The sequence below is a fragment of the Brassica oleracea genome, chromosome C8, assembly GCF_000695525.1.
Source record: "Brassica oleracea var. oleracea cultivar TO1000 chromosome C8, BOL, whole genome shotgun sequence".
Classification (NCBI taxonomy): domain Eukaryota; kingdom Viridiplantae; phylum Streptophyta; class Magnoliopsida; order Brassicales; family Brassicaceae; genus Brassica; species Brassica oleracea.
Genome location: NC_027755.1, coordinates 17,202,996 through 17,217,660, shown reverse-complemented (window position 1 = coordinate 17,217,660; position 14,665 = coordinate 17,202,996). Strand labels below are relative to the sequence as shown.

The 14,665-nt window shown below is 38.2% G+C and overlaps 3 protein-coding genes across 11 annotated transcripts; all 3 read left to right on the top strand.

Annotated features, from left to right (window-relative positions):
- The first annotated feature begins 886 nt into the window (after positions 1 to 886).
- On the top strand, positions 887 to 4,410 carry LOC106312469 (probable WRKY transcription factor 20). Its single transcript, XM_013750008.1, has 6 exons — positions 887 to 1,313; positions 2,312 to 2,461; positions 2,617 to 3,088; positions 3,204 to 3,348; positions 3,441 to 3,596; positions 3,749 to 4,410. Exons 1-6 carry the CDS (start codon positions 1,068 to 1,070, stop codon positions 4,197 to 4,199), a joined length of 1,620 nt encoding a protein of 539 aa, XP_013605462.1. The 5' UTR covers positions 887 to 1,067; the 3' UTR covers positions 4,200 to 4,410.
- Positions 4,411 to 4,824: 414 nt separating this feature from the next.
- LOC106311767 (DNA ligase 1-like) lies at positions 4,825 to 9,662 on the top strand. 5 transcript variants are annotated; one of them, XM_013749045.1, is made up of 12 exons: positions 4,825 to 4,951; positions 5,539 to 6,584; positions 6,660 to 6,693; positions 6,888 to 6,970; positions 7,133 to 7,192; positions 7,284 to 7,391; positions 7,536 to 7,616; positions 7,699 to 7,782; positions 7,889 to 8,384; positions 8,567 to 8,667; positions 8,838 to 8,868; positions 8,970 to 9,662. In XM_013749045.1, the coding sequence occupies exons 2-12, from the start codon at positions 5,589 to 5,591 to the stop codon at positions 9,371 to 9,373; spliced, it is 2,478 nt and encodes an 825-aa protein (XP_013604499.1). In that variant the 5' UTR covers positions 4,825 to 4,951; positions 5,539 to 5,588; the 3' UTR covers positions 9,374 to 9,662. The 5 variants fall into 5 exon arrangements, with proteins under 5 accessions (XP_013604499.1, XP_013604495.1, XP_013604496.1 ...); XM_013749041.1 differs by having other exon boundaries at positions 8,564 to 8,667; XM_013749042.1 differs by having other exon boundaries at positions 4,846 to 4,951; positions 5,444 to 6,584; positions 8,564 to 8,667.
- A 397-nt stretch (positions 9,663 to 10,059) lies between these two features.
- On the top strand, positions 10,060 to 12,555 carry LOC106309620 (uncharacterized WD repeat-containing protein C2A9.03-like). 5 transcript variants are annotated; one of them, XM_013746688.1, is made up of 10 exons: positions 10,060 to 10,174; positions 10,390 to 10,645; positions 10,740 to 10,826; positions 10,917 to 11,051; positions 11,158 to 11,268; positions 11,345 to 11,436; positions 11,533 to 11,638; positions 11,711 to 11,797; positions 11,879 to 12,262; positions 12,363 to 12,555. In XM_013746688.1, exons 2-10 carry the CDS (start codon positions 10,400 to 10,402, stop codon positions 12,381 to 12,383), a joined length of 1,269 nt encoding a protein of 422 aa, XP_013602142.1. In that variant the 5' UTR covers positions 10,060 to 10,174; positions 10,390 to 10,399; the 3' UTR covers positions 12,384 to 12,555. The 5 variants fall into 5 exon arrangements, with proteins under 5 accessions (XP_013602142.1, XP_013602143.1, XP_013602144.1 ...); XM_013746689.1 differs by having other exon boundaries at positions 10,381 to 10,645; XM_013746690.1 differs by having other exon boundaries at positions 10,060 to 10,199.
- Positions 12,556 to 14,665: the final 2,110 nt, after the last annotated feature.

Here is a 14,665-nt window from a genome sequence, read left to right as displayed (position 1 = left end):
TTTGATTGCTTCCCTTATCTTCTTATGATTCGTTCGGAGCAATCTTTGCTTTGATAATATCTATATTTCTTTGGACAAAAAAAACTATATTTCTCTCTTGATCGAGTCATAGTGAAATTGAGAAACCGATCTGATTTACTTGCCACCGCTTAAACTGTGGAATATTTTTATTAATTGGTTCGATTTTCTTTTTTAACCTCTTCAATGTTGTTGCTCATCATCTTCTTCCCTTTGCCTCTTCATACTCTGCAAAACCCATCGCCAATAATTTTAAACTCTTGAATGTTATTGAGTTACCGGAGGTGGCGGCGAAATGAACCGTCACCGTTGATATCGCCTCCAACCAAGGCGAAGTCAGTAGCATCCAGAAACTCACAGTACGCTCCTTCTTTTTCTTCTCGTTTCAAAAGTTTCAGTCTTTACATATGTTTTCATTATAGTGGCTATCTCTCTGTATTTGAGCTATATCACAGTATGAACAAAAAACCCACTAAACCGTAAACAATTATGAAATGTAGCTGCCCACATCAAAAATTAATGAAACGATGAGTTTTAGACAAAGAAGACATGTGTCGCACTCACAATCAACGATTTTATGACGTGGCGCAACATGAGGGAGGCAAACATTTTTTTATATATATAGATAATCAGAAAATATATATATAGAAGAAAATACAAATATATATGAAAGTTTGAAACAATCTATTCAATGAAAAAAATATACCGTAAATCTATTATGTTTTAAAAATTGATAGACACATATATATTATAATATATACAAATTTAAAATTGAAAACAAAATATTTATATAAAAATAAATGAAAACAAAAAACTACACGGTTGCGCGGATGGAAATCTAGATTGATTAACTAAAATAAAAAGGTTAAAAACAAAAACAAAATAAATAAACGTAAAGAGGCGTCCGAAGTCAATATTTTTCTGACAACATCTTTACTAACACACAAGAGAGAACAAAAGAGAACAAAAGCTCTCAATCCTCCGCCATAGCTGAGCTTCCCTTTTCCTTCTTGCACTCTTCTCTCCCCCTCTCTAGAATTTCCCCTGAAATGGACCTCCCTCAAGCTAACAATGACCGGGAGGAACTTCAGGTCGATTGCTCGGCGACGGTAGATCCAACGGCGAGACACAATTCAGCCGGAGGAGGAGGGGGAGGAGGAGGAGGAGGAGCTAGGTACAAGCTCATGTCACCGGCAATGCTTCCGATCTCGAGGTCTACTACTAACATCACGATTCCTTCCGGGTTGAGTCCGACGTCGTTTCTCGAATCTCCCGTTTTCATCTCCAACATTAAGGTTAATCAGCAGCAGCTACTCTCTCTCTCTTGTGGAAAGCTCTCCGCTTTTCTCATCACTTTGGTGGTTTCTATTGAAAAAATTAGGTTTTCTGATTGCATTTTTGGGAAATTAGGTTTAAATTTGGAATTAGATTCAGTCAGCTTTCTCAGTATCCAAAAAAAGAAGATAACTTTGTTTGGTTTTCTTGTTGCTTCAGTTCGGATTCGGACCATCGTTTCATGTTCCTAAGATTCTTGTAGTAGTGCTTAGTGGGGGGGAGGTTGTTAGTTGGGTCCGTTCTGTAATTTTGGTGAAGATGCTTCCTGTTTGCCCATAAGGAAATAACATTAGACTTGTGTTTCCATTTCTGTTTCTTACTCTTTTTTACAAGTGCTTTTGCCCTTAGGTTAAGTGGCTTTGGCTCAGATTCTGATTCTTCACGTTACTAGACTCGCTGCATTTGTGTCCGTCCACATTGTTCTCTCGAATAAACCCTTTCTTTATATCATCTTCCATTGGTACTCACTTGTTTTCATATATTATATACACATTGTTGATCTTCCCTGTGTTTGGTGCTGCTCTTTTTTTTTTCCCTCTTCTTTGTTAATTGTTTTTCCTGTTAGCTGTATAAGAAATTCCATTTTCTTGTTTAAGATATTGAATGATTCTGTCGGTGTGATAGTAAAAGTACTTTACATCATGTTCACCATCTAGAGCTTTAGCTTAATTTATGCACATATATCAAAGTGAAGTGATGATATGCTTAATTACATTTTGGCATCTATTAGTACATCTTCTGATTGAACAAGAGTTTTGCTTGTTATGTTTTAGATGAGTGGGTCCTTCCATTTGAGTTTACATAAACATCACCCTTTTTTGATAATGGATCAGGTTCAGGTTTTAAAAAATCCGAATTTTCATACCATTTCAGACAGAATGAACTTTTTTTGTGGTCTTTTGTTTATGTGTTATGTTTTGTTCATGGTATTGATATGTGAACTTTCTTTAATTTTCAGCCAGAGCCTTCCCCTACTACTGGTTCGCTGTTCAAGCCCCGGCCAGTGCATGTTAGCTCAAGTTCTTATACAGGCAGGGCATTCCATCAGAACACCTTCACCGAGCACAAGTCCAGTGAATTTGAATTCAGACCTCCTGCTTCCAATATGGTATTGTCCACTTAACTGCTGTTTGTAATGCTTATTATGGTAACAATTACTGATATTTGTTTCAAAAGGAACCTATATCCACAAGCTGAAAGTTCTTATATTCCTTGTATACTGTTGCATGGTGGAGTTGTCTAAATCTATTTATTGATTTCAAGGTGTATGCCGAGCTTGACAAGCATAAAAGGGAGCCACCAGTACAATTCCAAGGCCAGGGCCATGGATCCTCACACTCACCTGAGGCTACAGCTTCCTCAAGTGAGCCAAGCCGGCCAACTCCTCCTGTTCAGACGCCACCAACGAGCTCAGATATTCCAGCCGGATCTGATCAAGAAGAATCAGTCCAGACGTCGCAAAACGAGTCCAGGGGAAGTGCGCCGCCGACGGTATTGGCTGATGATGGTTACAACTGGAGAAAGTATGGTCAAAAGCATGTCAAAGGGAGTGAGTTCCCACGGAGCTATTATAAATGCACACATCCTAACTGCGAAGTGAAAAAGTTATTTGAAACGTCTCATGATGGCCGTATAACCGATATTATCTACAAGGGTACACATGACCATCCTAAACCTCAACCTGGTCGCCGAAACTCTGGTGGTGTTGGTATGGTTGCGCAAGAAGAAAGGGTAGGTAAGTATCCTCCAATGACTCGCCGAGATGGTGGTAACCTTATCTAAAACTACTTGAGAGAAGATTTGCACTTACTCCCCTTGACTATATCTGTTCCTTTTATTTCTGAGTACAGAGAAGGGAGTCTACAACTTGTCTCAAGCCATTGAGCAAACTGGTAACCCTGAAGTAGCTTCTACAACTAACGATGGTGGAGACGTTGCAGCGTCAAATAGGAATAAAGATGACCCGGAGGACGATGATCCATATACAAAACGGAGGTATTTAGAATTTAAAGAAAGGATCCAGGTGCTTGCTTGCTTTGGAACCGTGATTTGACATGATGGAAACTTTGTTCTACGTTTTAATGCAGGAGGTTGGATGGGAACATGGAAATAACTCCACTAGTGAAACCTATCCGGGAGCCTAGGGTTGTTGTTCAAACCCTGAGTGAGGTTGACATACTTGATGATGGTTATAGGTGGCGAAAGTATGGGCAGAAAGTTGTCAGGGGAAACCCCAATCCCAGGTTCGTACAGCCACACAACTCGTTCTATACAACAGCAAAACTTGTAGTTTAAGATGATAGCTAGAAGAGTTTTAGACTTTGTCTTCAAGGGGCTAGTTGTTTGGCTTGATTCTCTTGGGAATGGGAGATAGTGATGTTGACATTTCTTGCAGGAGCTATTACAAGTGCACAGCTCCGGGATGCCCAGTGAGAAAACACGTGGAGAGAGCATCACATGATCCAAAAGCTGTAATAACAACATACGAAGGCAAACACAATCACGATGTTCCCACTTCAAAGTCTGGCAGCAGCAACCATCATGAAATCCAGCCTCGGTTCAGACCACCAGAGGAAACAGACACCATAAGCCTCAATCTCGGAGTTGGGATCTCGTCTAATGGACCTAACGAGAACCAACAACTCCTCAGCCAGACTCACCCAAATGGAGTCGGATTCAGGTTTGTTCATGCAGCTCCCGTATCAACTTACTATGCTAGTATGAATCAGTATGGCCCTAGAGAAACCCAGAGCGAGACTCAAAATGATGACATCTCGTCCCTGAACCATTCTTCATCTTACCCGTATCCGCATAACAACATAGGGAGAATACAAACGGGTCCTTAGAAGACAAAAAGGAAACAACACTCTTCTTAGGTTAGGAGACATTGTTTCTATATGATTCCTCTATCACAACAGAGGATCTGATCTTGAATTATACCATCTCCCACCATATAATATTTGTATTGTGTGTCACCTGTTTTGAATGTGCTGTAAAAACACACAAGTTGTTAATGCTTTTATCAGTATAATACTACTATAAAAACTCTTTCTTCTTCGTCACAGTGCAAGAAACCTAGGTGCAGACTAAGACATGATAAGGTTATATGGTTTCTCCAGATTGAACAAGTCATGATCATCTTATTTTCTGTGCAATTTGTTAAAAGACCAAAAAGTCTGTTCCTACGGACAAAAGTCATTACCTTACTGATTGGTTCTGAAGCAGATAAGTAATAAGTACACAAGATGGCCATTTAATTTTGTTAGAAGTATGATTTTTGTCCTTTTGGGTCAAGAAAGGAATACGTAAGCATTGGTTGGACTAATTCCATCGTCATCGATCCACGAGATGCATTCGTTGATGAAATCTAGACCACTCAACAAGTCTCTTTAAAGCATCGGAACTGGACGGTGATGCTTCCTCAGACATCCATCCGACGTGGCATTTAACTGTATTTAAAATTTGGTTTTGCGTCCGAATCCTTTTCATTTCTCTCTCCACATAAACAAAGAAAAAGCTTGTATTTGGTTCTGTTCCGAAGAAAGGCAAAAGAAAGGGAAGTAAAGTAAACTCAGTGCCTAGCGTTGAGACAAGTGAGGTGAGATTCCAAAGTCTTGTGCTTTATATAACCCTGTGGTTGCTGACTGTGTGTTCCGTGCTTTGTTTGAAGTCGCATGCTCCTTTGATTGTGTGAGACGAGAAGTTAGGGTTTCGTATGTGCTTCTTTTGATCTGTGAATTTCGATTTTGTGAGAATCTACTGCCTTTATGTTCCTGTTTGACGCTGTAAAGTTACCTGCAAAATGCACGAATTTGACTAATTTTGAGAGATTCAAGTGAAAAGAGATGAGATCTTGTGTGTGTTTCTTTTTGATCTTCTTGTTCAGATCTAAAGTAGGAATAGGAGATAATTATGGAACACGCATGTGATCTAAACTAGATTTCTCTCACGGTTTCTTGTTGGCTTTTTTTTTTTTTTTTTTTTTTTTTTTTTTTTTGTTTTGTTTTGTTGCATACATGCCAAGTGAACGCGTTTCACAAGTTTTTTAAAATGGGATTGATGTTCTGTTTTTGCTACTGTTTGGGTGTAGTTTCAGTTCAGAAGATGATGAATTTGTTTATAAGGATCGTTTGGTTTCTGCTATCTCACCAAAGTTGATAATCATGAACTTGGTTTCTCATGCAGCCTTTGATATCACTGGGGAGTGGAGAAAGATCTACTAAACTGTTTTAACAATGGGGGAAGAAGATACAAAGGCAACCGTTGAGCCAACAGCAACGGATACTAGCTCTCTTGAAAAGTCATCAGAGGCTACGGAAGGGAAAAAAGAGGAGGAGAAGGCTGGAGGTAAGGAAACAGAAGAAGAGCCTAAGAAGGCTGAACCAGATACAATGGAGATAGATGCTGAGAAAAAGAAAGATGAAGAGTTAGAGGTTAAGAGCAATGAAGACGATGCTGGGACTGATAAAATGGAAGAGGACGTTACTGTGACCAAAGATGAGGGACAAGCAGAGGCTACCAAGATGGATGAAGATGCAAATGGACAGAAAGAGCAAACTGGTGATGGTGTTTCTGGAGGTGGTACTGTGGAAGATACTGTGATGAAGGAAAATGTGGAATCTGGAGATGGTAACAATGCCAAAGATGATGAAAAGCAAGAGAGTAAAGAAGCAGATCAGAAGAAAGCTGGGAAAGAATCAGAGGAGGACGTAATAAATGAAGGTGATAAGGCAAACGGAACAAAAGATGAGAAGACAGGAGACATCAACGAGAAATATAAAAAGGTGGAGACTGTTGATGAAAATAACAAGGAGCAGAATAAGGAGGAGGATTTGGCTGAAGAAGGGAAAGAAGAGGAAGATAAGGAAATTGAAAAGGCAAAGGTGGAAGATGAAGAAAGAAGTGAGGATGAGAATGACAATGAACAAGTGGAGAGTCAACCTGCAAAGGAAGATGAGAAAGAAGAGAGGAATGATGATAAGGAAGATGAAAAAGCTGAGAGCGGTGATGATAAGGAAGAAGAGAAAGACAAGAGCAAGGGTTCTAAAAAGCGTGGGAAAGGAAAGAGTTCTGGTGAAAAGGTTGGAAAGAAGACAAAGAATAAGGAAGAAAAAAAGGATTCAGAACCAAAGACTCCTTTCTCTGATCGCCCTGTGCGTGAGCGCAAATCTGTTGAGAGGCTTGTCGCAGTGATTGATACAGACTCTTCCAAAGAATTCCGTATCGAAAAGGTTTGCCAATACTTCCCTAAGCTGAGTAGAACTTCGTTGCTAGATGTGCTCATAATTATCTTTTGGATATTGCAGGGGCCAGGTGCATATCTCAAAGACATTCCCAGCGGTATGTTCATGCTTTGTGAATCTTCATTTAGAATGTTACTCGTTGAATATAGCAATTCTACTGGTTTAGAAGCAAAGTTTCCTGCTAATTAAAATTAAAATCCATAAGCAACATTAAATACATATATTGGTTCTGTTTTGATCATCTAATCTGTAGTTGAAACGAAATAGATAACTTGAATGTTTTCTTTGTAGTTGCTTACAAGGTAACTAGGAAGAAGTCTGATGAAACTTTGAAGTTGCTGCACACCATTCTATTTGGTGGGAGGAGAGGGAAGGTGAGTGTCATATTTTTCCGCTCCTGATAGTCTTTATTCTTAATTGTCAATCACATGCATACTCTTGTGGGTTATTACTAGTTGTTTGAACACAGGTTCTGTAGCTCTTATGTTAGCATCAAGCCTGCTAATCGTGTTTATATATGACTCATTACTTAACAGGCTCCTCAGGTCAAGACAAATATATTGAGCTTCTCAGGTTTTGTTTGGCATGGAAATGAGGTGTGCAACATCCATCACACATGATCGTTATTTTTATTTATACCTTTACTTTGCTTTGCTTTGTATATAATTTTGTCTTTGGTATTGGCAGGAAAAAGCAAAAGAAAAAATAAAAGAGAAGTTTGATAAATGTATCAAAGACAAACTGGTGGAGTTTTGCGAAATGTTTGACATACATGTTACCAAGGCTACAACAAAGGTCATTAATCTCTAAGCTCTTGTTCTTGATAATTCATTGTTTTCTTGCATGAATAGTTAGGCTTCATGTGACCCAAGTTATGATAATTCATTTCCCCAATGAATCAAATACGTCAACTTATTGTTGCATGTTTTCTCATCACAGGAAGATATCGTCACGAAACTGTTTGAGTTTTTGGAGAAACCTCATGCGAAAGGTGACGCTCCAGCTAGTGAGAAAGAGAAGGTATTTTTGTGTTGAAAACATTTTTTTAATTTAGAATTTACTTGTGCCTCTTGCATTCTCATTAAAGATTCTGCTGATACAGTCAAGTAAGGGAGCCAAACGCAAGAGAACTCCCAAGAAAAGCTCGCCTGCAGCTGCGACTTCATCCTCCAAACGATCAGCAAAGGTATCAATGCGTAGCTTAGAGTCTCAGTACTACTTATCTTTAACTGTCCATCTCTGTTCCAAGTAGATCTGAGTATCTGACTATATTATTTCCACTGCCTTTGCAGAGCCAACGAAAGTCGGAAGAAGGAACAAAGGCTGCCAAAAAGGGTTTAGCTCTTTCTGAAGATGAGTCTGAAGAGGAGAAAGAGGAAGAAAAACAAGAAAAGGAGCAGAAGAGTGCAGAAGAGGAGGAGAATGTAAACGGTATTCCCGATAAATCTGAGGATGAAGCACCTCAGCCTTCTGAAAGCGAGGAGAAAGCTGAATCTGAGGAGGAGCGTTCTGAAGAGGAAACGCCGAAGAAGAAGAAGAAACGTGGTTCTAAACTATCAGCTGAGAAGAAAGAATCCGCAGGGAGAGCCAGGAACAAGAAAGCGTCTGTCGCTGCAAAATCCAGTCCACCGGAGAAAGTTACACAGAAGCGATCATCTTCAAAACGAAAGAAGACTGATAATGACAGTGATATAAGTCCAAAGGTCCCCTCTAAGAGGAAGAAGTCTGAAAGAGTTACCAAGGCCTCCACCTCTACCCCTTCGAAGTCTGCATCAAAAGAGAAGCCAGGTTTGGATACTATCCTCTTTTTTTTTTTTTTATCTTCCACTAAGATGATTGCTTAGGTAGAATACATCATGTGTGGGAGAGTGTAGGGTACTTTGTTTGCAGAAGCTAGCCAAAGCTAATATTGCTGTCACTAATGTCTTTTAACACCATCTTTATATGTGGGTTTGTGCCTATGCTAGAAGTTAAAGGGGCTGGAAAAGGGAAAGAAAAAACCAAAGGGCCAAGTGATAAAGTGCTGAAGAATGCAATCATTAAGATACTGAAAAGGGTCGACTTTAATATTGTGAGTTCATATCTCAGCCTTTAATATTCGACACATTTAACTACTTGGGATTCTTCAGAACAATTTTGTTTTTTGAAATCTGACTTGAGTTTCTTGTAAAATATCTATACAAACTGTGAATTATCTTCTTATATAGATAACCTTATAAGATCATTGTTGTTCTTCTGCAGGCTACATTCACGGACATCATCAAAGAACTTGGTATGAACAGATTGGTTTCACTCTATCATTATTTTCTTCAGTGGTATCTTGTCAGATTCTGATTATGTATGGTAACACACATTGTTTCACCTATATTTCAGGGAAGGAGTTCAAAGATGATCTCACCCCAAGAAAGTTATCTATAAAGATGCTGATTCAAAGTGAGCTCACCAAATTAGCAGGAGAGGCTGAAGAAGAAAAGATAGAGGAGAAAGAAGAGGATGCAGAGAAGAAGAAAGCAGGAGGGTCTGCTGGTACTGAGAAAGAGAAAGAAGAGGATGCAGAGAAGGAGAAAGCAGGAGCGTCTGCTGGTAGTGTGAAGGAGAAAGAAGAGGAAACAGTGAAGGAGAAAGCAGGAGGTTCTGCTGGTAGTGAGAAGGAGAAAGAAGAGGAAGCAGTGAAAGAGAAAGCAGGAGGGTCTGCTGGTAGTGAGAAGGAGAAAGAAGAGGAAGCAGTGAAGGAGAAAGCAGGAGGGTCTGCTGATGGTGAGGAGGTGAAATCCTAAACTCCTTTCTGATCACATGGCACATACTGAGACTCTCCCCCTTAGCCTAGATGTTGTTGTATGATGCTTAGTAGACAGTCATCTGGCAAATGATAAACCGTGGATGTAATCCTTTCTTGTTTTGTTTAGTCTGAACCAACTTTACTTTTGGTAAGAGACAAGAGGAAGAAGCTGCATAGCCAAAAGAAAGATAGGTTGCTTGTATGTCTATACAATTTAACATAAAGCCTCCTTAGATGTCGTTTGATTTGTAAGGCTCTCCCTTTTCAGACATTGTCCAGTTTTCTCAGTACCCTTCTTCTGGTAGCAGAGGAAGCCAATGGTAATAAACGAATATTATTATCTTGATTCCCTTGCTGTTTTCATGTTGTTATTTGTATATTAAGATGTATATGCAAACTTGACTAAGGTACATCCGATCTAAGAGACGACAACGTTTTTCAAGGCAAATCTGTTTAAGTAACTTGGCTTGTGCAAGTAAAGATTGTGCCTGCTGGCTTCTGTTCACTTGTGCCTCTCTCATTCATTTGACACTGTATGGAGAAGCAAATGCAACAACACATGTGATGGTCTACCATTTAAACAGATGTCTTAATGGGCTTTTATATGGGCTTTCTTTCTCATGCAAACAAATCTATTATCCTTGTACAGTTCGAAGTTAAATTACTTTGAAAGTTTCAAAAGAAAGAAAAACTTATTACCTTCGAAGCATCAAGTTATTAGTTCTCCATCATTTACAGAGTCTACTCGAATGTGCAGCTAGCTTCCGTGCTTTTGACTTTTCTTTGGAGCTTGACTTTGGTATACTTTAAGTCAAGGGATCCTTGTTAGTCCGTTTCTGCTAGATCCTAGTACTACTACTAATACTTTTTTTCTGCTAGTATCATTTGTTGAAAATGTTTTTTTTGTTGGATCCTACACGACCATCTCCTTATGTTGTGTCTTGGAGATACTCATAGATTTGGAACTGAATTGAACTGAGCAAGGTTTTCTCTTTTGATTCTGAGACTTTTCAGTCCTGTAAACATGTCTGGGCACCATGGTGAAGAAGCTGAAGCGGAACATATGGAGGATGATGATACTTTGGGAGCAGATTTTGAGAATCTTATGTGTTCTGCTGATACAACTGCTTCTCAAGCTCCTAACAGAAAGGACATTCAGGGAATCCCATGGGATAAACTTAGTCTCACCAGAGAAGAATACAGAAAAAGTAGGCTACAATCCTATAGAAACTATGAAAACATACCAAACTCAGGCGAGGCATCTGGGAAGGTCTGAAGAGTTACACATCATGTTTATCCATTGATACATATACAAAACTTCTCCTTTGTATTCTCACTCTGATTCTGCACATTTGGAAAACCAGGACTGTCTAGATTCAGAGAAAGGAAGCTCTTTCTATAGGTTCAAGAAGAATTTTAGATCTGTAACACCTACTATTCTCCATTTTCAGGTTTGTCAAATGTTACTTCTGCATCTATTCTCCATCTCTGAATATAAAAGATTGGTTGAATGTTTTGTTTTTTACTTTTCCTTTTTGCAGCTGAGGGAGTTGGTGTGGGCTACATCTAACCATGATGTTTACCTGATGTGCAACAACTCTATCACTCATTGGTCTACTTTAACAAGTAGTAGGGATGAAGTTCTTGATCTTGCTGGTCTAGTAACCCCATCTGAGGTGTGAGCTTTTCTCATTTTCAGTTTCTACTAACTTGTGTTTCTCTTTTCTTTCTTCTTTCTTGATTTCTCAAAAGCCTATTTTTCTTTATATAACTTTTGTTCAGGAACATCCTGGAAGTTTGTTAGAAGGGTTTTCGAAGACACATGTTAGCAGTCTGGCAGTAAAAGATGGAATGGTTGTTGCTGGTGGGTTTTCTGGTGAACTCATTTGCAAGGTTAGTTTCATCTGTTTCATACTTAGAAGCTGCTTTCAAATCATGTACTCATGTTTACTTCTTTGTCTGAATCCAGCATCTTGATAGACCTGGTGTGAGCTTCTGCTACCGCTTAGCTAGTGAAGAAAACGCCATAACTAATTCTGTTAATATACACAGGAACTCCAGGTATCACTTCTCCTTGCTATATTGAATGTTTGGACCTTCTCAGTTTGTAATGGACTCTAAACAAAAAAGAACTTCTTAATGAACTTTTGTATACAGTGGTGCACTTCATTTCATGGCTTCAAGTAATGATGGTGGAGTCAGAAACTTTGATATGGAAACTTATCAGCTTGTCCAGCACTTCCATTATCCCTGGCCAGTGAATGTGAGTTTACTTCTCCTTTACCTTCTCACCATTTGATTGTTTTTTTTGTGATTGAATTTGAAATTATGGCAGCATTCTTCGGTTAGTCCTGATGGGAAACTAGTAACAATCGTTGGAGATGACCCAGATGGTTTGTTGGTGGACTCCAACAACGGGGAGGTACTTCAACTTTTTTTGCAGCTACTTACTTTGTCTGAAGCATCAATGGAGTCTCATACTCTGTGTCTTTGAGTTTTCTAGACGGTGGGGAGGTTATATGGTCACTTGGACTATTCATTTGCATCAGCTTGGCATCCTGATGGAGTGACCTTTGCCACGGGGAACCAGGACAAGACCTGCCGTGTGTGGGACGTAAGGAATCTGTCTAAATCTGTGGCAATCTTAAAGGGAAACCTCGGAGCTATCCGTTCTATCAAGTTCACTTCCGATGGTCAGTACATGGCCATGGCTGAGGCGGCAGACTTTGTCCACATTTACAACACCAACACAGGATACATGAAAGAGCAAGAGATTGATTTCTTTGGAGAGATATCAGGAATCTCCTTCAGTCCTGACACTGAGTCTCTCTTCATTGGCGTATATGATAGATCATATGGTAGTCTTATGGAGTTTGCTCGAGAAAGGGTACACAATACGTTTCAGTTTCATATAAGCATCATACAACTTGGTGCAGATGGCATGTCTTGTGTTTAAAACGTTGATTCTTCTTCTTCTTCTTCTCCAGGTTTCTGGAAGTGCATTGTGATCTCAGAGTTCTTGGAACTTCTTCAATAGATTCTGCCTTGAAGGTTCTATATATGGTTCGATTCTGTTAATGCAGTGTGCTATAAACTGTTCTGAGTTGATTGTATTATATCGTATTGTAGCATTCCAACAAAGTAAATGAAGAAGTGAGACTTGTGTTTTAATTCTATAAACCAAACTTATAGCCGAAATGTCACGTTGGTAGAGCAATATAATAAGACTCCGGCATCAACTGAGACAAAATAACCGTTAGCTGCAATATTTACTGTATTATAAGGAAGCATGACGTGGTCTTACATGCTCCTTATTGATGGTTCTAGTGGGTTATGTGCACTCGTTCAGCAGGTGGTTCTTCTTCTTTGAGCTTGTTCAGCGTCTCATTATCTCGATTGCTAAACTTTTGAATAGTTAGGTTTAGGGGGCTTTGAAAACATATTTTGATAAAGTTTTTTTTTGGATTTCTCTCTTAAAATTAATTGCCTTTAAGTTAGAGCATAATTAACTTATTTAAGAACCGGTTCTTAGCTTTTTTTAGTCAAAAGTTAAGAGATGGTTTTTTATATTCCGCTAAAAACTCCACCCCGAGAACCCCCGTTATTCATGGTCTTAGAGTGATCCAAATTTTTTATATTTTATTCATGTTCTTTTGAAACTTCCGATAGAGAGCTCAGAGTTTCTCCAACGGGAAATTTTAATAGTTTCTAATGATTTTAGAAAAAGAAGAAAAATATAAAATTAGGAGAGAGAATACCCATAAGTTTTTAATTAAATCTCTGCATGATACTTATAAAAACTCATTTCTCCATGTGTTATTATCTAATTAGTCTATTTAATTTTAATTAAAGTTTAATTATTTACTTATAATATCTTAAAATAATAATATTTGGTATTAGTAACCTCTTTTTAAGAATCCATTCGTTAATGTTGCTCTTATATTCACACAAGGTTTACCTAATAAGGCTTATGATCCATTAACTTTTACATAATCTCAATAAATTCAATCTCTTTGTTCATCGGTTCTTCGTATTTGAAAAAAATGGTTTTTACAATTGAGGGATGGTAAAAGCTGGTTTGTTTTCAAAAATCTTTTCTCAAGATTTAGGAGCTTAAAACATTACAAGTACAATCTTAACTTAGCTTTTGTCTAAACAAAGCTTCTAGCAAAAAAACAATTTAATAATATTTTTCCTTTATATAGTATTCTAGTTCTTATAAATTTGCATTATTTTATATGTATATCAAATTAGATTTAACTATTAGCTCAAGCGGTAAAGTATTGGTAGTTAGACTATTATGATCTAGAGAAGTGGATTGCATCCCTCTGATCTTAGTAGACATGAGTCTAGTTTTCACCGACTTAAATCGCTTTATTTTGGTAGTTAGGCTTTTCTCTTACCTTCTTCTTTTGTTCGGGAATAACTTGAACCGAAATTTTGTTGATATTAATATAAATAACACGAATTAAGAATCTATGAAGTGACATTATACTAAACACTTTCTCCATCAAAACCATAATTTCGGAAGCATTGATTGTTTTGTAAAGCATCAAAGAACTTTTCCCTTTTTTTGTTTTTTTTCTAAAAGAACACAACAATAAAGTTAATTCATAGTAAGGGGGACATTCTAAGTTTTTAATAAACATGTCATGTCATCCTAGTTGGTATTAAGCTTTGGATTAATCAAAAATATGAAACTGAACCAAAAATCATTATAGTAAACATGCGTATGAACATCATTTGTTTCATTATTTATTTTATGTTTACGTTGATGTTTGCATTAAAATTATTAAAATATGGAAATACAAACATAAGCACAAAACATCACAAAACATTTTTTTATGGTGCTATAGTAAAATTGTCTTCACAGTCATTTTTTGGAAACAAAATCATAGTAATTATGATACGAACAAGTTAATATGATTTGCTTAAGAACTACGGAAACACTACGAGAAAACAGCGACATACTGAGAAAAAAAATCGTCGGTATGTCGTCGGAATAACGTTATTCCGACGACATACCGACGAAACAAGTCCTCGGAAATAACTCCTCGGAAATTCATTTTTCCTCGTAATTTCCTGAATTCCGAGGAAACGAATTTTCGAGGAAACTACGAGGACCACCAGTTCGTCGGAAAGCTCCTCGGAATATACCGAGGGAGAACTTCCTTGGGATATTTCGATGGACTTTCCGATGGTCCAATCTTCGGAAGTTCCGACGAAATGTTCCTCGGAATTTTCATCGGGAATTTCCGAGGAACGGAGCCTTCGGAAAATTCCGAGGACT